The following is a 20,968-nucleotide window of genomic DNA, read 5'->3' as shown; positions in this document are numbered from 1 at the left end:
ACAGATAAATGTAAATATTAAACAACTATTAGCTTTGTTTTGATGATGCTTAAGATTAATAGTTCTTAGTGCAAGCAATTGAGAAGTTATCAGTTTCCCTTAGAACGTTTTTCCACGAAGACTTCTTTCACTTCAGTATACAGCTCTCACCTGCTTTGTTGTTATCGATTAAACAATAACAATGATAGAAAAAAAGGATCTTTTATGAAGTCTTATAAGTTACGTGAGCTAAAATAGAGCTTTTATGATAGAAATAATCTTTTTTGTGCTTAGAATTTTTCTGTATCAATAGCATTCAGCATATGCTTGTAAAATGACTCATTCTGAGTATTAAATTCCTACGCAGTGTGATGTAATAGTTATGTAGAATAAATAATCTTTGAAAATAGCTAATACAAATACAGCGTCGAATGACATATAAAGAGACTGCGTAATACACGAAACATGTAAAAACTGCATTTCAGTATTTATTTCTGTAAAAATGCTTTTCAGATTTTATTATTTGGAGACTTTTTATAATTTTTTAAATAATTTAATTTTTAATTTTTAAGAACTATATTTTTAAGCAATATTCTGTGATAATGCTTCAAAACTAAATAATAGCAAAATATGATGACTCATTACTCAAATCCATATTGCTTGTTCAAGGATTGTCGTTTTCTTTTGAAATAAGAATGTTTAAACGTTTCCTTTAGTGAAATACAATACGTTACCTATTTCCTAAAACATGCCTTAACTATAAATATTTTATTATGTATTGAAAATGTAAAGTAACAGATAAAAATTATTTTATTCAGTGGTATCCTTTCTTAAAATCCTTGGCAATAATTGAGCGAATATGCTGATAATTTTATTCCAGCAACAAAAACTAGTTAATTTATTAATAGCTTTTATGACTCTCCCATGCCTGAGGTATTGTTCGCAAAACCCTTTAAGAAACATTTTCTAAGAAAATAGCCTTTGGAATAGCTATAGCCATCATCATGTAACTTAATCTTTCATTCCAGCCTATAAAAGGTATGCTATTAATATTTTGCGAGATCGTAAAAAAGGGTGGTCACCTTATAACGCGTAGACTTGTAAATTCCGAAACTGGAGGATACCAGCATTAAAACTTTTGTCAATTACGTAGTAAAAACATTTTCAATAAATGCATCCGTATAAAATATTTTCATAGATTCCCGAACATTCTCAAACTTTACCTCCTATGCGGAGTGAGTAGAAATAAAACTGTTGCCAAGGTAAATGTTGAAAACCCCGATTAAAAACTGTAGAGTGTAACGTTTCAATATACGGAAAGAATAACTATTTAGACAACTATTTGAAACTTTTTAGGTTCTCAAACAAGGGGGGGGGGAGTTTCGCAGCTTCAGAGGGGATGCACTCGGGCTTTTATTTAGCAGTTAAGTATTTAGTTTTAGTTTTATGAATGTAAAAAACTGCTTTTACTCAAGTTTTGGTATTAATTAACATTTTCTCTGCTTTGTAGAGTATCTTATTAAGATTTTAGTCTTTAACTGTATTCCTCACAAGAATGCAAATTAACTTTGAGTGTATTTAAGCTGAGGGTTTTTTTAATCTTATTACAGAGAGCTTCTAACAATCGTGTCTCGGTGTTAATATTCCTCACCAGTTCTGCTTCAAATTAATATTCAGGCTTTAGCATTTTTGCTAGCTGATGAATTAAACCTCACGTAAAATACCTCTTGAGCTGGCTTATTCTATTGCATATGTAGTCTTAGACTACGTTATCACCGATTGAATTTAATTGTTTGTTATTATTAAGTTAAATAGCAGAAGGCGTGGTTTTATTTGTAGCACATATTCACTTTATGCTCAGTTTAAGACTAAAATAAGAAAATTGTTTTAAGGCTTCTTCAGTATTTTGTGAATATTTAAGACTTAGCGATAACTTGCTATTTTTCTAATTTGATTGGCAGGACTTTATGCCTAGTTACACCATGAACCCTACAACGTTTTGTTATTTAATTTATGAAACGCGTTAAAAATAATCCAAATCTAAACAAATGTATGTATGTATGTTTCCAGTTCTGGAAAAGAAGTTTCGAGTTTTGGAAAGGATGGGCGAATGATCTTCTAACAATGGTAAAAGCGATACATGGGCCAAATCAGGTTGAAAACCATTAGAGTAATAATCTAATATTTAAAGAAAGAAAAAAGTTTTTAATCCTTTTTATTCTTTTCTTCTGTTTGTTTTATTTCCATCTACCTTTAAAGGGTTAAAAATTCTTATTCATCAAATTAAATACTAGTTAAGAACAAGTAAACTCCTTTCGATGCAGAAATACTTTTTAACCCTTTCATTCATATATTCTCCTAGATTGTTCTTTTAACAAAAGTTAGTCGGGACGTAAGTGAATTACTAAATTCTTTTATCCTAGGTAAAGCAGCAAATGGACTTCTGAATTATTCTGTAAATAGTCTCCTTTCTGGATTAAAGAAAAAGACTGTTTTCTCTGTATTTCATTAACAGCTGTCGAAGACATGAAAAATAAACTGTGCTTTGTTATTTTAAGTGCGAATGAAATATAAAGTGAATAGTAATAGTAGATATTCATTCTAGTCTGATATGAAAAAGAGAAACGCTTGGGAAAGGGAAAATTTGAATTTAGCAAGTTTAGGATAAGATTAATTTTCTCCGTATTTTGGTTGTCTGAACGTATTATTTCGATAATTCTTTGAAATAACATCAGTTGATCAAAGAATTTGGCGTCTTCTTATATGCCTTTAACGTTAGTGCTTTTGATATTATCCACGCAGGGATAAACTGTCATTTTCTCTGTAGAGACATTAGGTTAATTGGAAAAGCCGGAGAGATGAAAAATTAGCAACTGCCTTCGCCGGGAATCGAACCACGGACCTCTGGAATACCGGCCCAGCGCGCAGAACCATTACACGACGATGAAAAGTGGGAGGATAACCTTATATCTCTTTCGTAAGTTCCCAAAACTTAAAAAAGATTCCAAAGTACCGTAACAAAAACTGCCTTTATTAATGCTGTCATGGCCATCCAGTGAGAGAATGATTAGAATTGCTGAATGCTAGGAGTTCAATCCCAGGCGACCGGGCTGTTGCATGTTCGTTTTTCGTAATTGTCTTCATGTGTAAGGTGACTGGGTGCTAGTTCAATTTCCTTCAGAAAGTCCTCCCCGTTATGCAGATAGCCCTCATGTACCTTGCCATGTTAAAATAACCTAATTGCTGTCACTAGAACTTCCTTAACGATGTAAAACAAGCTGAAATTAATTAACTTTCTGTAATTTTCTTTTAAATTAATTAAATCATAGATAACAATACATCTAGATTATGTTGGCAGCAAAGCACTAGATTCTAAGCTCTATCGCAGCATTCATCGGATTAAAGCAGCATGGTATTCTTTATAATTCTCTTTTTATTTAATAACTATCCGAGATTATTACTATTAGAGACTAATTTAATTACTAATACAGACTATTTAATTACTATTAGAAACTATTGTTTAAGAGGAAAGAACAAACTGCGGCTTTAAATCTACTGTAAAAATCCAAAATTCTTAACAATGATTTGATACCTATTCTCGTTATATTCGGATATATTTCCTTGAAAACGGGTATAAATAAAAGCTTGAAAATATTATTCACTTCATATTTTATTTAATTACTATCTTTATATAATAACAAAGTAATGATATTCTGTATTGAACTGATCGCAATTTCTTGAATTTACTCAATAATGAATACATTCACTTATATTCACTTATCACATTATACTTATTGACAAAACAAAAAGTGTAATTTATGTTGTAACAAATTTCGAATGATTACGTTACACATAATTATTTAAAAATTTATTGCTGTACTTTTTAGGAATTATGCTGCATATAATTTTCTGATTAATATATTTTACTGTTAGCAAACGCCAGCAGGGAATGCCTGAAAAACGCCACTTGGTCAAGCTGGTCCAATTATCGGTCGTGTAAGCCCCTAACAATTCCAGAAGATGAATACTTACAGGTAATATTAATGTTAAAATATATAAAATATCCCTTATATTATGTGATTTCTAATGCTATGTATTTTTCTCTAGCAATCACGTTGCAGCTTTCTACCGGATCTTGTAATAAACTTATATTTGTTGATATTTGTAAACTGAGATGAATTTATAAGGTCAGAACCGATTTATGATCCGATGTTTAATAGGAATATCTATTTTGACCATAATCCATTCCAATATGCATAAATTTATGCTAATTTTAATAAACATTTTCGCGCGTGTATGTAAGTAAATAAATGCAATTAAAGATAAAATGTTTTTTATATTTTTAAATACTGCGATATCTATTTCATATAATTTTAAGTAAAGAAAAATAAAAAATAATAATGTTATATTTTTCTTTAAATTTAGGAATGAACCGCATTAATCAAATTTTTTGTCAAATATAAAAAATATTTTCTGTAGCATAATTAACAAAATTCAGAAATAAATTATCAATAACGTCATAAATTAAAAAAGAAATGAAAAATCTGAAAATTTTCAGACTTTAATAGTAGCCCAAAACGGTTTGTCAAGATCTTTTACACTCTCGCTGAGCTCGCCCTCTCCACCAGCATGCTTTTACACTTATCAGGTTCAATGTTCCGTCTAACCTTCTTCGGGAACATGCAAGGACCTGACTCGGAAAAGAGAGCTTACTAAAGCTATGTTCAAAACTGTGGGAAGTAGACAGGATAAACAAGAAGGGTATACAAAACCCTTTATTATTCTCTATTTACAATAACTTCCGTACTTCGGAAATACACAGACCCGCTACTTGGGGTCAAAACGTAAAAGTATAAAAATAAAACTAAACTCCAATTTAACTTTAAAATAATAAACGTGGAAGATTGGCCTTATATTAACAGGAAGCCGTATGTAGTACAGATAACTGTGAACACTACAATACGTTTAAAAATTATCAAGAGGATTAAAACCTCTAGCCTGGAAGGCAACCAGCAACTGAGTAAATTTCTAAGGTAAGCGGCCTGCTTCGACTAACTGCTTCCTCTCTCTCGCTTGGCAAAAAGCCACAACTTAAATACTTGGCGTTCGCCAGACAAACTTTGCATAAATACTTTAACGCTTATAATTCTGGCCGGAAGTAGAAAATAAGAAGTGATAGTAAAGATTTAAAATAAAATAAACGTTAGTAAAACTTACGATCCTTACATACTTCCCGCCAGAGTTAATTAGTTTGAAACTGAGGTCTAAAACGACCTTGTTGAAAACTTTTAGCTCTAGAATCTAACGCGAGGCCAATCTTTTACAAACATTTTTCGCTAGAAACTAGAAATTTAAAAGAAAGAAATTTGTTTTTACAAAAGCAGCTCCCAGGACACGATTTTTTCATCTGTACTGCATCTAAACAGGAGCTTTTATTCAAATCTGGTTCCTTCCAGAGATCTGGAAGGAACACTAGTTTAATGAAATGTTACACAATGAAATGGCAAGTAACATGTATAATTATATTTCTCTTAACATTCTTATTTCATTCATGACTATTTTAATTATCTCTCCCCGTGCTCTCTGACATGTGTTGTAAAAGAACACCAAACACGAATGTGTTTATGTCTATGTGTTCAACACTTCCTCCTACAATCAAAACACTAACGTGTTAAAATTCAACATACCAAGACCTCGTAACACACCCTAATTTCAACTCTAAACCCTGAGGTACTATTCTGAAAGTGGCTAACTCTGAAGTGTAGCGTCAGAGAGCCTAACTACATCATTCAACCTTTAACACATATTCACCGTGATTTAGTCTTTTTACAGTCACACGAATAAAAAAAATTTTAACATTACTTTCACTTTTACCATATCACGGTATTTCTTAACATTTAAAATAACAGTTCACATTGTATATAAGAACATATTAACATGCCGTTAATTTTATACATTTGAAAACATACATTAAGACATTGTTAACTTCTATTCTTTTCAAAGCAAGTGCCAATTCTTTCTACATTGAAATAATACATTTCAAAAAGTCTTTCAGACTAAAACTTCTTTCTTCCCAGAAAGTTTTAAATAAAATTTATACAATTTATCGCTATTATACATCAACTTTTAGTTTTACGCGCGAGTAATTGAAAAACATAATACCAAAATCGGTAACAACTCATTTCTCGCCCTTTTGGCGATAAAGGTAGACCTCGCATGAGGTAAAACTTCTTGAAATCTGCCACTTGCAGTAAGAATGAAAGATTAACTTAAGTTTGCAAAGTAACATAAAATTTTACTTATCTTTGTGATATTCGGACATTCTTTTCTGGGCCCAGTCCTTAAAGGTAATGCAGATAGTTGTTTGATTTATCCTCCTTCTTGTACGGGCTCGCCCTTCAGTGCCTTCCTCTAGATGCTTTCTTTTCCTCCAGTTCGGTCACCCTTGAATACCTTCTTTTTCGCTTCTGCCTGTGGTCTTGGTCGTTTGATGGCAGCTGGTCTTGCCGGAACCGGGAAACTTCTTTCGTGTTCCTGCTTGGACCTCGTTGCTGGCCGTTCAAATTTTCCTTGTAACCTTTCCTCCGCCGCTGATGGCCCTTCCGCAGTTCGGCTATATTTGCTGCGGAGAGTCCTGTCGGATGAGTAGATCCTCCGTTTTAGAGCCGGGTTATAGTTGCCGTCATTTCTCCTGGTTCTCTTTGCATACGTCGTCCTTCTCCCTTCTTCATTCTGGGGGTGTTCGTGAACTCTCTTTTCTGGACGGTGGAACGGCTTCTTTTTCTTGCTACCTTCAATTTTATCGCGGGGAAACTTTCTTTTCACTTGCTCCTGCGTCTTAATGGCTTGCCCTTGTACTTGTCGTTTTTCCACCTCTGGAGCTTGTGCCTGCGGTGTCTGCCGTGCTGGATCCTGCAAAAGATCTGAAAATATTTGCATTTTATTACGATCATAGTAGGGTTAGATTTGATCAATGTTTGCGGAGCATGTTTCACCATTTCTGGCTTTTAACACTACTACAGCGTGAGTTATTTTTTCTATGACATATGGTCCTTCAAATCGTGGAAAAAATTTGGCAGTTTTATCTTCTGGTGCTGAAGAAAGTGAATGCTTAATTTTTAACACTTCATTCCCTACTTTATAAGTTACTCCCCGTCGTTTAATATCATAATAAAGCTTCTGTTTTCTCTGTGCTACTTCAGTATTCTTTTTTGCTTCTTTAATTAATTTTTCTATATCACCCATTTTAAATTCTGGGGCTCTTTGTTGCACATAAAATAATTTATCTAACGGCGTTATAATCTTTCTGCCTAAAAATAACTCAGCAGGAGTTTTGCCCGTTGTATCAGGTTTTGCGGTCCTAAGGGCGAAAGCAAATTCATTGACATAGTTATCCCAGCTTTTATGAAAATTTTTAACATAACTACGGATAATTTTCACTATATTTCTATTGACCCGTTCCGCTATATTTGATTGCGGCCGATACGGGACCATTTTTAATGACGTATGCCCAGTTTTTGGCACATGTCTTCAAATACATTACTTACAAATTGAGGACCATTATCCGATATAACTTTTAGGGGCGACCCGTATTTTAAAATATATTTATTTAAAATAGAATCAGTAACTAATTTCGCGGAGGCTCGTTTTAAGGGAACAATTTCGGTCCATTTACTAAAATGATCAACCATAACAAGGAGATAGCGACTTTTATTTAACTGACTTTTTGGGAAAGGACCCAATAAATCGATGCCAATTATTTCATTTGGAAATTCGGATTTAATACTATTTAGAAACCCCGCCGGGCGGAAATTAATATAATTAACTGCCTGACATGTTGGGCAGGACTGGACATACGCCCTTGTTAACTTTTGCAGTTCAGGAAAATAGACTGCATCGCGTACGCGTTGGATAGTTTTCCGAATACCAGCATGAGAAGCTAAAGGGCTGTCATGGAGCTCCTGCAGGATATTTAATCTAAGACTAGCCGGGATAACAGGTCAAAATTCGTTGTTGGAATTCGTAGTTTTTGTATAAAATAATAGACCATCTATTAGTTCGTAATGGGCCGCCCTATTTCTTATCGCCACAATATCTTGGTGGCTAAAATTTTCAGGATCCTTTAAATACTCATAAATGCTTCCAAACTGAGGATCCTTACCCAGTTCGGTTATTACAGTTTCTCGGGAATTTATTGTACATGCTGTGAGCATTGCCACCTTTACAGTATTACCTTGTTCATCTATTTTAATTCTTGATAGGGCATCTGCTACGATATTTTCCTTTCCGGGGGTATGCTTGATTACCAGATTATATTCTTGTAGCTTGAGTTCCCATCTTATTAACCTTGGGGATAAGTTTTTCCCTGAGTACAATCTAGTTACCCCCGCATGATCAGAGTACACTGTTATTGGCGCCTTTCCAAAATAGACTCGGAACTTTTGCACTGCTAACAGAACTGCAAGTGCCTCTCTCTCGGTCGCGGAATAGTTTCTTTGTGTTTGATTTCACGTTCGGCTAAAAAATGCCACGGGCTGCTGATTTTGCGAAAGTACCGCTCCTACCGCATAATCCGAAGCATCCGCTGAAATTTCTAAATTCTCATCCTTTTCAGGAAATTTCAATACAGGGGCTTGCGTTAATGCTTGTTTTAATTTTTCGAAAGCACTATTGGCTTCGGCCGTCCACGAGAATCTTGCATTTTTCCTTTTTAATTTTAACAATGGCTCAGCCATAGCTGCAAAATCTTTTATAAAGGACCAATAATATGAACAAAGTCCTAGAAAAGAAGAGAGCTTCTTCGCCGTGTTTGGAGTCGGATACTTTTGTACAGCAATTATTTTTGATTCGTCTGTCTCTATTCCTTCCTCAGATATTTTGTAACCTAAATATTTTAATTCAGGGGCTGCAAATTTGCACTTTTCGACATTAACATTTAGACCGGCCTCATTTAATAAAGAAAACACCTGTCTTAAATCCTGTACATGTTGGTCGAGATTATCACTAGTAATAATGATATCGTCTAAATAGATAAATGTGGACTTTCCAAGAACAGGTCTTAACACAATGTCCATACATCGCTGAAATGTTGCCGGCGCCCCTGAAAAGCAAAACGGCATACGCAAAAATGCATAAGTGCCAGACTTGGTTATAAAAGCAGTCTTAGGCACGTCCTCAGGCCTAACCCCTATTTGAAAATAACCAGTCGTTAAGTCTAAAGTCGTCATATATTTGGTGGATGTTATGTTCTTTAGAATTTCTTCAATAATAGGTAACGGATATAACGGATATTTAGTTATGGAGTTTAATTTACGGTAGTCAATTGCGAATCTCCACCTTTTTGGATGTGTCAAAGGATAGTCATTATTTTTCTTACATAAAACCACCGGGCTAGCATAGCTACTTGAGATGGGCGTTATGATCTTTTTACGTAGCATATCGGTGATATGCCATTCTATAATTTTTTCCTTATTCTTATCATACCGGTATGCTTTGTGGCGAACTGGCATTGAATCTCCGGTGTCAATACTATGGTTAGTAACCTGAGTAAATCCTGGAATATCACTAAATAACGAAGCAAATTCACTTACCACTTGTCGGATTCTTCGTTGTTCTTCATTAGGCAGGTGGTCAAGATTTAACATCGGCGGTTCAGCCTTTTCTCCACGAACTGGTTTCATCGTCAGCTTAAGGGACGCTTCATTAAAATCCAGCGTTGCTTGTGCCTCTGAAAGAAAATCTATTCCTAAAATAATATGTGCTTGCAGATTCTTTACTATGATAAACATCACCTTTACTTGTTCGTCCTTGATACGGACATACAGCGGTAATTTACCTATACACTTACATTTTTCTCCTTGCGCCGCTAACACTGTCGTATTATCCGAATTATATATGCGGTATTTCCGAAAATACTTCCTAAAAAAATCTTCTGCCACACAGGAACACTGCGCACCTGTATCCAGGAGTGCGGTGGCTGGGGTATTATTCACCAACACTTCAATCTTCGAAAGAGTCAAAATTTTCACCATTACTGTATTTAACTTGAAGGAAGAGGGGTTTTCGTGGCCTTCGGATTTCCGCACCCTCCCGTCAGAAAAAATCCGTTTTAGTTTAAATTATTTTTCATTTCCGTGCTTTCCTTCTTTTTCCACTGGCCTTGAGACTTTTTTCCTGGATTGCTATTGAACTGTCGACGTTCGCCGGCTGTTTTTGAATGCTGCCCACTGATTCGCTTTGCTTCCGTAGCCGTGTGCTTGAGTTTGCTGTAGTCTTGGCGCAGCAAATTGGTTTCGCGGTTGATATTGGCGTCTTCTTTCAATGTCCGCCGTTCTTCTACTTTCAAACTGGATTGCTAGCTCAAATAACTTTTCCAGTGTAGTCGGATTTCTTAATTCAATAAAGTCTTGTACTTGGGGAAGTAACCTCGGCAAAATCACTTGAATTATCTCAGGATTCGGACTGTTTCCATACAAGAGTTTGAAGACGTGAATTTTTCTTAAAATAAAGCTTGAGAGGTTTTCGATTCTTTGCTGATATATACTAAAAAGTTCCGTTTCTAATTTCGCACGATCCCTTACAACAGGGAAGGCTTTTACTAGGGCAGTCTTGAAATTCTCGTAAGTATAGGTGGGACTTCCTGCTTGATCCAAGAGACTTCTGCCTATACACTTGAACCAGTTCAGCGCTTGGCCCCTCAAAGCGCTGGTAGCTAAGGTAACTTTTTGAAACTCGTGCACGGGGTAGAGCATGAAGTAGTCATCCAATTTTTCCAAAAATCTGGTTACCGGTGAGTTTCCATTAAATGTTGCTTCTGGTTTCATCGAAGCGCGCATGGTCTGGACGATGTAACCAAATCCTTCCAGGGCGGCAGCTGGCATTTCTGGATTCTGAGCCACTTCTGCAGGCAGCACAGGTTCTTCTTGAAACTCGGCCATGTTTATTCTTCTTCGTTGGGCGCCACTATCAGGTTCAATGTTCCGTCTAACCTTCTTCGGGAACATGCAAGGACCTGACTCGGAACAGAGAGCTTACTAAAGCTATGTTCAATAACTGTGGTAAGTAGACAGGATACACAAGAAGGGTATACAAAACCCTTTATTATTCTCTATTTACAATAACTTCCGTTGTTCGGAAATACACAGACCCGCTACTTGGGGTCAAAACGTAAAAGTATAAAAATAAAACTAAACTCTAATCTAACTTTAAAATAATAAACGTGGAAGATTGGCCTTATATTAACAGGTGACAGGTGACGGAGGACGGGGACGCCTGGCGTATAACATAGGTAAACAGGCATATGTCCCACGTCCTCCACTATCTCGAAGAAGCAACTCGCTGGAGCCCCGTGAGGCTGCACCGGGAGTTTACATGGCCATACAGGTGCTAGATGTCGGGTAGTTTTTACATAGGACGTTGTTAATAACACAAAGTAACTTAAAAAAGAATATAAAGGATAGCATTAAAACACTAAAACACTCATATAAGCTGAAACACATAGATATACAAAATTAAACGTAAAAGCATAAAAACACACTCGTAATTACGTAACATAAAGACATAAAAACACACACAAGAATACATATCATGACACATAGAATACATATGGAAACACGTAGAGCACATAAATGCAAATATTACACACAGAAGAAACATATGAGACATAGTAACGTGTGCGTAAAGCAGTAGCGCTGTGCGGAAATATGCTCAGTTCACATAATACATAATGTACATACTTTCATTAGGGGCTTCTGTTGCATGAATTACATATTTCGTTGCATACACTACCTTCGTGCATTGTACGGATATTATATATTTCGATTTACGATAACACATCATTCCATTGGGTGCCTAGTGCTTTACACTGATAAACATGTCAGTAACATTATTTCTGCAAGTTGGTGGCTATTGAAAGCAGATGTTAACACGAGGCTCGAAATTGAATGTGGAATGTGTATTACAGAATGTGTACATACTGCGAATATCTAATCGTTGAGTACATTGTCTGCAGTACCATGCTACTGTGGCTCGCAAATGTCTTGCCCTAGGGCGTTGATTTGCTGTACAACTGCGCAGATACTCCTTATAGCTGGCGGGTGTTTGATTATGAAACGATAGTAAAGTGTTCTATCATTCGTTGGATGTGGTAAGTGGTGGTTTGTTGTTAGACCGCAGTCAAATAGGTAGTGCTCGGGAGAACCTAGCATGCCACAGACACAATTGTCAGATGCTGAGATGCCATGACGCATAAAATAAGATGGAAATGGGCCATGACCCGTTATGTACTGTGTCAGTGGGGCTATTGTTATAAGACGTTCCGTGTCTACCTTTGGTAGGAAGTTATACGTCCTTCTCCCTGTGTCGCAACTATTCCATTCTTCTTGCCACTTTTCTTTACAGATATTACGCAGAGTTTTCTTGAGGTGTGAGACGGGGGTAGGGGCTCTTATAGTTTGAGCGTGGATGTTGTTGGCAGCCTCATTAGCCAGTCGGTCTGCGACGTCATTCCCTTCGTTGTCGGAGTGTCCTTTCACCCATACCATGTTAAAGCGGGCTTGATGATTATTGCGTAAAAGTTGCTGTATATCTATGATGATGGGTGAAGTGTGGTGATGATCCCTGAGTGCGTGTAGCACTGACATGCTGTCCGTGTAAAAAGTCGCATTGGTAAGGGAAAGGTTGAGGGCATGTCGTAGCGCATTAAATATTGCTAGTGCCTCTGCTTGGAAGATACTATTGCTGTTAGTGAGATGTCCTTTCCATTCCTTTACTAGTGTGCCATGTTCGTAGTGAGCAAACGCGCAGCCCACTCCCTGATCATGTTTTGATCCATCAGTGAACAGTTGTGTAATCGCAGAGGAAGTGTGTTGTCTGGAGTGCGATTGCTGATGTTGGATTTTGACATGGATCCCTCTACCTTTGATGGCAGTGTGGATGTGTTGCACACTGCCAGGGAGTTCGTCTGTTGTTCTGAACGTAATTCCTGCATATGTGGCTTCTTGTCTGTGATGGGTGATTCGTACATAGGTAGCCTCTGCCTCTGCCTTTATGTGTAATGGCAGCAGACCTGCAAGTATCGTGGCGGCGCTGGACGCTGTTGTGCGATAACCTCCGCAGATGTTTAATGCAAACGGCCGTTGAATTGTGGTCAGTAGCTTGGTCTTTCGGCTGCTCATTGGTTGTGCCCATATGACTGCTGCGTAGAGAATTATTCTCTCTGCCACTGTCAGATATAATAGTATCCTGATATGGGGGTTTTGTCCCCAATTTCTCCCTTGAAATTGCCTGGCTTTCCTTGCGATGGTCGATGTTTTTGTACGTATTTCTTGGAGGTGCCTTATATTAACAGGAAGCCGTATGTAGTACAGATAACTGTGAACACTACAATACGTTTAAAAATTATCAAGAGGATTAAAACCTCTAGCCTGGAAGGCAACCAGCAACTGAGTAAACTTCTAAGGTAAGCGGCCTGCTTCGACTAACTGCTTTCTCTCTCTCGCTTGGCAAAAAGCCACAATTTAAATACTTGGCGTTCGCCAGACAAACTTTGCATAAATACTTTAACGCTTATAATTCTGGCCGGAAGTAGAAAATAAGAAGTGATAGTAAAGATTTAAAATAAAATAAACGTTAGTAAAACTTAAGATCCTTACACACTTACACTTGCTAACCGCCTTTATTGGTCATTTTACCGTAGGGGAACCTACTGCGGTACCGAAGGGCCAGTGTTCGAATCCCGGAGAAAGCATGGACGTTTGTAAATGTATAGTGTCTCTAAATATATGGAGAGCCGAACATCCTCTCTTGGGGTTTGGCGGTAGAGGAGAGGGGTAGGAGACTTTTTGACCACCCCATCCCGGGTGCTCTCCGTCAAAATTGAAATGACAGTAGAAGTCCAACTTCCTTGATGCTTTGGCAACCATTCTCTCATAAAATTCAGGGACAAGATAACAAGAACAACTGGAGCGGAGGGGACTTAACTCTTTTAAAGCTTCTTTCTACAGCGTTCGTTAGACTTTAGATATATTTCTGTGGGGGGGGGTTATGAAGGCAAAACGGTAGCGAATACCTGCAGCCGATGTTCCAAATTTGCGTGCCCAAATTTCGGTGGCTATAGATCGAATGCTTTTGAAAATGTGGAATGGCATAGAATACCACTTACATATAGTTGGAGCTATAGATTGATCGCATGGATACATGGTACGAAAACTGAGTTCATCTTTCTATGTAAGTCACAATACAATAAACACCATTGATTTCGGATATACGTGCCGTTCTTTTTAATCCTTTCTTTCTCAAAGACCTTGTAGAATTCTAAAATATTAAAAAATTTGGAAATGCTTTTTAAAATGTTCGGTAAATTATGATTAAGTATGGAATTCTCCTTTTAATATTAAAAGAACAGTTCTTTATGTACTCATGCAACAATTTATTTTTGAGATACAGTTTGGAGATATATTATAACCTTGATTATCGGAATTTAAAATGACTAGTGAGGAAACCGAATTCGGAGAATTTACAAAGTTAAGTTCAATTTGACTTGAGCTAATCTTCTTAGACTGTCGGACAAATTATTACTCGTAACTTTCTATACCAGGTCACTTAAATAATTACAAAATTGCGGCTTATATATCAACACGCCTCTCTGTTGGTATTGTTATTGAAGGGCCGCTTGCCAAAGGCTTGTTTACTCAGCCAACCTCTCTTCTCTCTCTGCCATTCTTCTGGTAATCCTAAATCATAACCACACCTTTCCACTCGTCAATATACATCATCTGCAAAGCAATACCCATAAATGCATTCAACTGGTATGGGTCCGATCACAAATTTGCTAGAGACAAGTAGCAACATAAACGCAGAGCAAATAAATATCCCGGGACTTCCTTCTTAACTGAAAACGGGACTGCTTCAAAAAGCCACCCTGAAATGGCGACTGAATAGGACTGTACAGTATATTACACAAGATTTCTTCCCGAAAGTCAAACTCCGGAGACACTTCTCCGCCCCCCGAATCACCAACTTTGCTGGGGAGCAACGGACTGTTCCTTCGCTTTGGCGTTTCGGAAACTGCAACACTTGCGTCTGCGCAGCATAATGCTTTACCAACTTCACTCGTCTACGTCAGTGCTTCAGTAATGTGGACACTCACAGACGCTTTATTATACAGAATCGCGTAACTTTGGACCAGATATGTCAGACTATCATCACGATTGGGAGCTCTAGGGAGCTGTTGCTACTATCCAAAGGAGGACATAGGAAGCATACCTGCTCATCCCTGTTAACCAACAGACGTTCTCATCCTCCGCTAGCTGTCACCTGCCAAAGGCTTAGGTCCGATTAGAATTCTAGAGAAGAAATGGGTGTTTGCAAGAGTTACCTTTGCGGTACAGGAACACTTAAAATATTGCCCAGCCGAAAGTCCTCTCGAGACGTTGATTGAATATGAGGAGAGGTGAAAGACTCTCGGATCCATTCCTTGGCGAATCCTCCCTCGAAATTGGTATAGAGTTGGAAACATTCGTACAGTCGTCTATAAGGTAGCGAAAGCCTAAACCAACGATGGGCGTAAATCTTGCCTCTTGGCCATAATGAAATGCGTGTGCTTGATCTCATGTTCTTGTCAAACAAGCGAGATAAGTCGCAACAACAAAAGCCAAAATTCAAATCTGAATATCGAAAACTCCGCTATTCGACTGCTAATTTAACTTCTATCAAAGACATTCACCATCTCCTAGTAACATTGCTCAAGGTAGACATACATTAACAGAGGAGTGTCACCAAAACAAGTTGACGTTTTGCCAACCCTGCTTATTCTTCTGACAGGAAGGCAAAAGTTTCGGTGTACAAAATTCAAAGTTAACTTTCGGTCTCAGCGGGTAAAAAACACTAAAATTGGTGCATCAGTTGACTTAATTTACTATTCTACTAAGAGTTTAAAATGTAAACAAATGGAGGCCTTGTTAGGCCTCGAGCAATTCACAGTTTTAAATTGTTGATAATTTTATCACTATTGCATGCAGATTAATTAAAGGCGTAAAATCCTTTACCGGAACTTAAAACACAATTCGATCACTTTTAAAGCAAAAAAGGCACAATTTATCTGAATATAAGAATAAAAACATAGAGCTCACCGAGCCAGGTAAAAGGGTGGGCATATATGTATATATATATATGTTTGGTATGGTTGATTGAAATATAAAAGGGAGTTGCACAACTATATGTTATAGCAATTCCCTATTCAAAATTTCAACGTTCTATGGCAAATCATTTTTTAGTTATGCGAGATACTACAGACGTCACGTAAAAGCTTGCTCTGAATCTATTTTACAACCTGTTTTGGAAAAGAGAGTCATTTATTCTGTCTATACGTACAGACGTCACACAAAAATCATTCAAATGAATTCGAGAGCGGTCAAATGGATATTTTGTTTGAAATATGACAGTTCAAATTTTTCGAAAATTTGAAAAATTAACAATACTTCCATTACTTCAAACTCGAAAGTAATAATTATCTTAGTTTTCCTGTCTTTGATAAAATACTGGAGTTAAACTGAATTTTTTAGGCTTTTTCTACTTACAATTTATTCTCCAGGGAGTTTTCGTCATAAAATAATCTTTTTTGAAATTAGACAAAAAGCAATCTCAAGTTACCGTAGATTTTGAATAAAGCTCTCTTTCAATGTAATCGTGTCTTGATTTCCTATTATAAATTCCTGACCTTATAATTATTTTGATTGGGTAAATGATAAGAAAAGGAATAAGCGTTTTCCTTTTGACAACTAAGGATACTATCTCTATGAATATTTTATCTGTAAACACGATATTCCAAAAAAAGTTGAAGAAATGAAGTGACCTGAAAATCGATGTTTAATCGCTGTGTAAAAAACACGGTCTGCACTTGTCATAAAAATTAAAATTATTTAATCTCGAATAATATTTTCTGTTTCAGACTTTAAATTACTTATATAAAGTTCTATTTATTATTATTTTTCCTACGAAGTATTGCATTTAAAAATCATCTTTGAGACTTCCTATTATAAACATGGAAAATTTGTATTTTGCATTGTACGCATGGTTAGAGCATCTGTACTTAACAGGAAAAATAATATCCGTCATTTTAAATTTTGTCTTGCTATTTTTCGGTAATGGGAGTCGCTTGTCGAAAAACATTATTCTCCAAATGAGGCAGACTTAAAATGCAGTTTCGTCATGATGCCATTGAGAGGTATGGTTTTCCATTATTATTTGCATTGCATAAAGTCATATTAATTTTATCTTCTCGGAAACTACAGAAGCATTTGTCCTTAAATTACCCGAACTCTATTTCCTTGTCTTAAAATATATCTCTATAGAAAGCATTATTATTTCCAATTAATCTTAATAACGCTTTGTTTTCTTGTTCTATACAGAAAGTCACATATTTGCATATAAACGTCTGTAACATAATATCAAAGTTAAACTGACCCTTATTGTAAAAGCATTATTAAGTAATTATTGTTTTTTAGATTTCTCAGGAATATGAGTTTAAACATTTAATATCTCATAAACAATGGCTTTCATTATCTCCGTTCAATAAAAAGAAACTCCGAAACAATTACTTCGATTAGGGGAAGATTTAACTTCCTCAACTTCCTCGAATCAATTTTAAATCACTAATAATTTAAATAGACTGCTGTATTACTAAAACGAGACGGGAATAATGTGTGCTACAAAATTATGAATAAGTTATCAAGCAAAATTGTTACTTGAGGCGTTTTATTTTTTATATTGCAAAATTGATAGTATAGAATTCCCTATAAATTATGTTTGCAGATTGTTTCCTTCAATGTTTTAAAACGTTTCATAAGCATTTCTTATTATAAAAACAACAGAATCTGATATAAAATACATGTGAATCCCCTCTTTTTAATTTTACTGAATAGAGAGCAGTACATATCCAAGTATTTGAGAATTCAGTAGCTCGCAGCTCCATTAGTAACCAATTATTTAAGATCGCTGAAAACTGGTAGTTCGACCCGCATTCCAAATCAGGCGAACGAGCTGGTTCTGTGGTTAGTTTTCATGGTTTTCCCAGTGTGTAATAAGAATAGGAGCCAGCTAACCTTAGAAATCCTCGACGAAACTATCCCTTCCCTGGACAGTTAGCTCTCATATGCTTTGTAGTATTCAAATAAGCTACCTAAGTAGCTTGTACAAAATTAGCTTCTTATGAAGCTGAAAAATCTTGTGCTATTCTTTGTTTCAAAAATGCATAAAATTTTTTCATCATTTCTAATGCTAAATAAAGTAGAATTCCGCCAGTCGGTTATTGGGTAATTTATACATTACGAATAGCTAAAAATTAATCATATTAAGGAACTATATACGAGTAACTAAATTTAATTATAGCTAAAAATTTTTCATTATTAATTTGTAAAGCAAATATATTGTTTAATATTACTACTTGATTGAAAAATATGTACTAATGAGATGCTGGAGCTGTAATAACATTAATAATGTCAGAATCAAAATTATTTGGTTATTAGGTTATTCTCAAATATTTAGTTTGCTTGTCCGATTTTTTTCAGTTATTTATTAAATACGATGAAAGCTAAAATATGTTTCTGTTAAGCAAAATATGTTAAGCTAAAAGGTTTTTTTAAAAAATAATATATTTATTTCACATGTTTTCTTTCAAACAAAAACAAATCTGTTGTCTGTTGGTATATAATAAAATTTCCCTTTGTAATCTGACTTCATTTTAATTAAATCTTTAAAATAAATTCACTTTGAGTTACATCATACGCTTAAAAATCTACAACCACGTACTTATCATCCCGTTATTAAATTTAAAATAATATTCCATTCATTTTTACTACTGCTTTTGTTCAAAGAGAAGTTTCTGAAAACATGAACTACAAATTTATTTAAAGTTATTTAATGAGAAAATAATAATTTTTTTCTAAATTGTATTCAATGACAGGTATAGATTTAATACTTTTACGTGATTTCAATGAATCCTGTCTTCTAACCCTTCGGAATTAAAGAATCCTTCCTCTCATTATCATAGTTTAGAAGCTTAATCCATCGTCTTCCTTTAAATAAATTTAAATTAATCAAGTTCATGAAGAAGTAAATTACAGTCTGTGACACTTAAATGTAAGCAAGCTGTACGCACATATACAACGGGATTTCAGCAACTGATTTATGCATCATACAGAGCTGAGAATGCTTCATATATCTGCACAGGATGATGTTTTTATTAGTGTCAGTCACATCATTTGTGATTCTTTCCTCTAGTGATTTCGCTGTCAAAGGATCCTTATAAGTGCTAGGCTATTTTCTTATAAGAACGCTTCAAGAATAAATCTATATTCATATTAAAATGAGTGTGGACTGGTGGAATGATAGGAGGACATATCTAAGTTAAAAGACCGTATCTAATAGTTATAATTGATATTTCAATTAATTAGTTATTACGTAGCTGTAATTACTTTGAAAGAAATAAGGGAATGTTTATTTTTATTCGAATTTCAAGGGAGAAAATTAGTCTATCTTGTTTGAAAACTAAAAAGCTAAGGACGCTCACTAAATGATAGCTTATAACTGCATAGAATTTTGGATTAAATTTAATATAAACTGCCTAATTTCCTTTCGTTGTTTTCATAAAAAGGAAAAACGTAAGAAACTCGTAGAGTCATTGGGTTATTTCGAAGCAGGAAAGATGAAAAAATGAGCAATGCCCTCGCCGGGATTCGAAGCACGGACCTCTGGAATTCACGTCGAGCATGCTGACCACTACACCACGAAGGCATGCAAAGAAGGAAGCAGAAATACCTTATAAACTGAACTATTTTGTATTGAGATTCATAGTACATGGCTTTAAAACGTAATGCTGCAAATGTTCATAATTAGTGAATGGATGCATTATAGAACTAATATATATTTTAAGCCGTGTAAATTAGCAATATTATATTAAAGATGTAACAACCCGGGAAGGAGTACAAAATACACTGGTTATCATTAGTTCAAGAAAAGTCACAAAAATGACGATTACTCAAAAAGTTAGAAGTAGAATTTATTGAAACTGAAACTGATCCACAGTATTTAGCACATAATAAAGTACGAAATATATGAAAAGATGTTATATGACAATTATGACGTTATATCTCCTCTACAAGCAATACAACACATACAGCTGTCGGTTAAGTAGTCTGTCAGCTCCGTAAGAAGTGATAGTCATTGCTCTTCCAAAGCAGGAAGAGGAGGATTGAGAGCAACTGTGCGTCTTTCTAAAGCATCCCAAACATGCTCGATAGGATTCAGGTGCGGTAATCGAGGTGGCCACTCCTGGTGCTAAATTGTTTGATGCTGAAGATAATCATCCGCGATGCTCTGAAGCGTACAATATTATGCTCATCGCAGGTGACGCATTTCAATTGCAGCGCCAATTATTTGCATACTGAAGTCGTACTCAACAATTCTTATTTGACACCATATTCAAATTTTATACGGGTTGGGTTTTTTTAGCGAGTTATGGTTACTTTTGGAAACCAGCGTAGTACATATGCCTACAATATAATTAAAAAAATCACAAATGCTTTTGATACTGGAGCTTTTCTTGTTGTGAAAAGAAACGTTTAAACACTAGCGAGCTCTATAACCATCATTTTACTAATCATTTCCGGCCCATCGCATTGTCAAGAGTCTTCTTAGCGTTGTTAAGCCTATGCAAGGCTCTACTGAAAAAATAGTTTGGTTTATTTTATTTGTTTGTTTATGGCAAAACTCTCGAAGGCCATCTACCTAGTATCGAAAAAATTTATATGATGCTTATGTGACTGAGAGGAAATGTCTCTGTTGCAATATATTATTAATGATTTATATAGAAAGATATTTTATAGTTCTTGGATTATTTACATATTTTGAACAATCACAATATTTTTAGTGCTATATGTGAGGAAACCTATACTCGGATTGCTGCCAGTGGCAGATTTTAAATCCAAACTGT

General features: G+C 35.6%; 1 protein-coding gene across 3 annotated transcripts in view; it reads left to right on the top strand.

The window, feature by feature from the left end:
- LOC118184571 (diuretic hormone receptor-like) overlaps positions 1-20,968 on the top strand; it is a 413,066-nt gene that overhangs the window by 210,452 nt on the left and 181,646 nt on the right. For all 3 annotated transcript variants that reach the window (XM_085819142.1, XM_085819143.1, XM_085819141.1), the window contains one exon: positions 3,913-4,013. In XM_085819142.1, the coding sequence (XP_085675268.1) occupies positions 3,913-4,013 (101 nt within the window). The remainder of the gene's footprint in view (positions 1-3,912; positions 4,014-20,968) is intronic.

The sequence above is a fragment of the Stegodyphus dumicola genome, chromosome 6 (genome assembly GCF_044657685.1).
Source record: "Stegodyphus dumicola isolate Sdum_Otavi_A_Nest chromosome 6, ASM4465768v1".
Classification (NCBI taxonomy): domain Eukaryota; kingdom Metazoa; phylum Arthropoda; class Arachnida; order Araneae; family Eresidae; genus Stegodyphus; species Stegodyphus dumicola.
The sequence above is the reverse complement of the archived record's forward strand: the minus strand, read 5'-3'. Positions and strand labels throughout refer to the sequence as shown.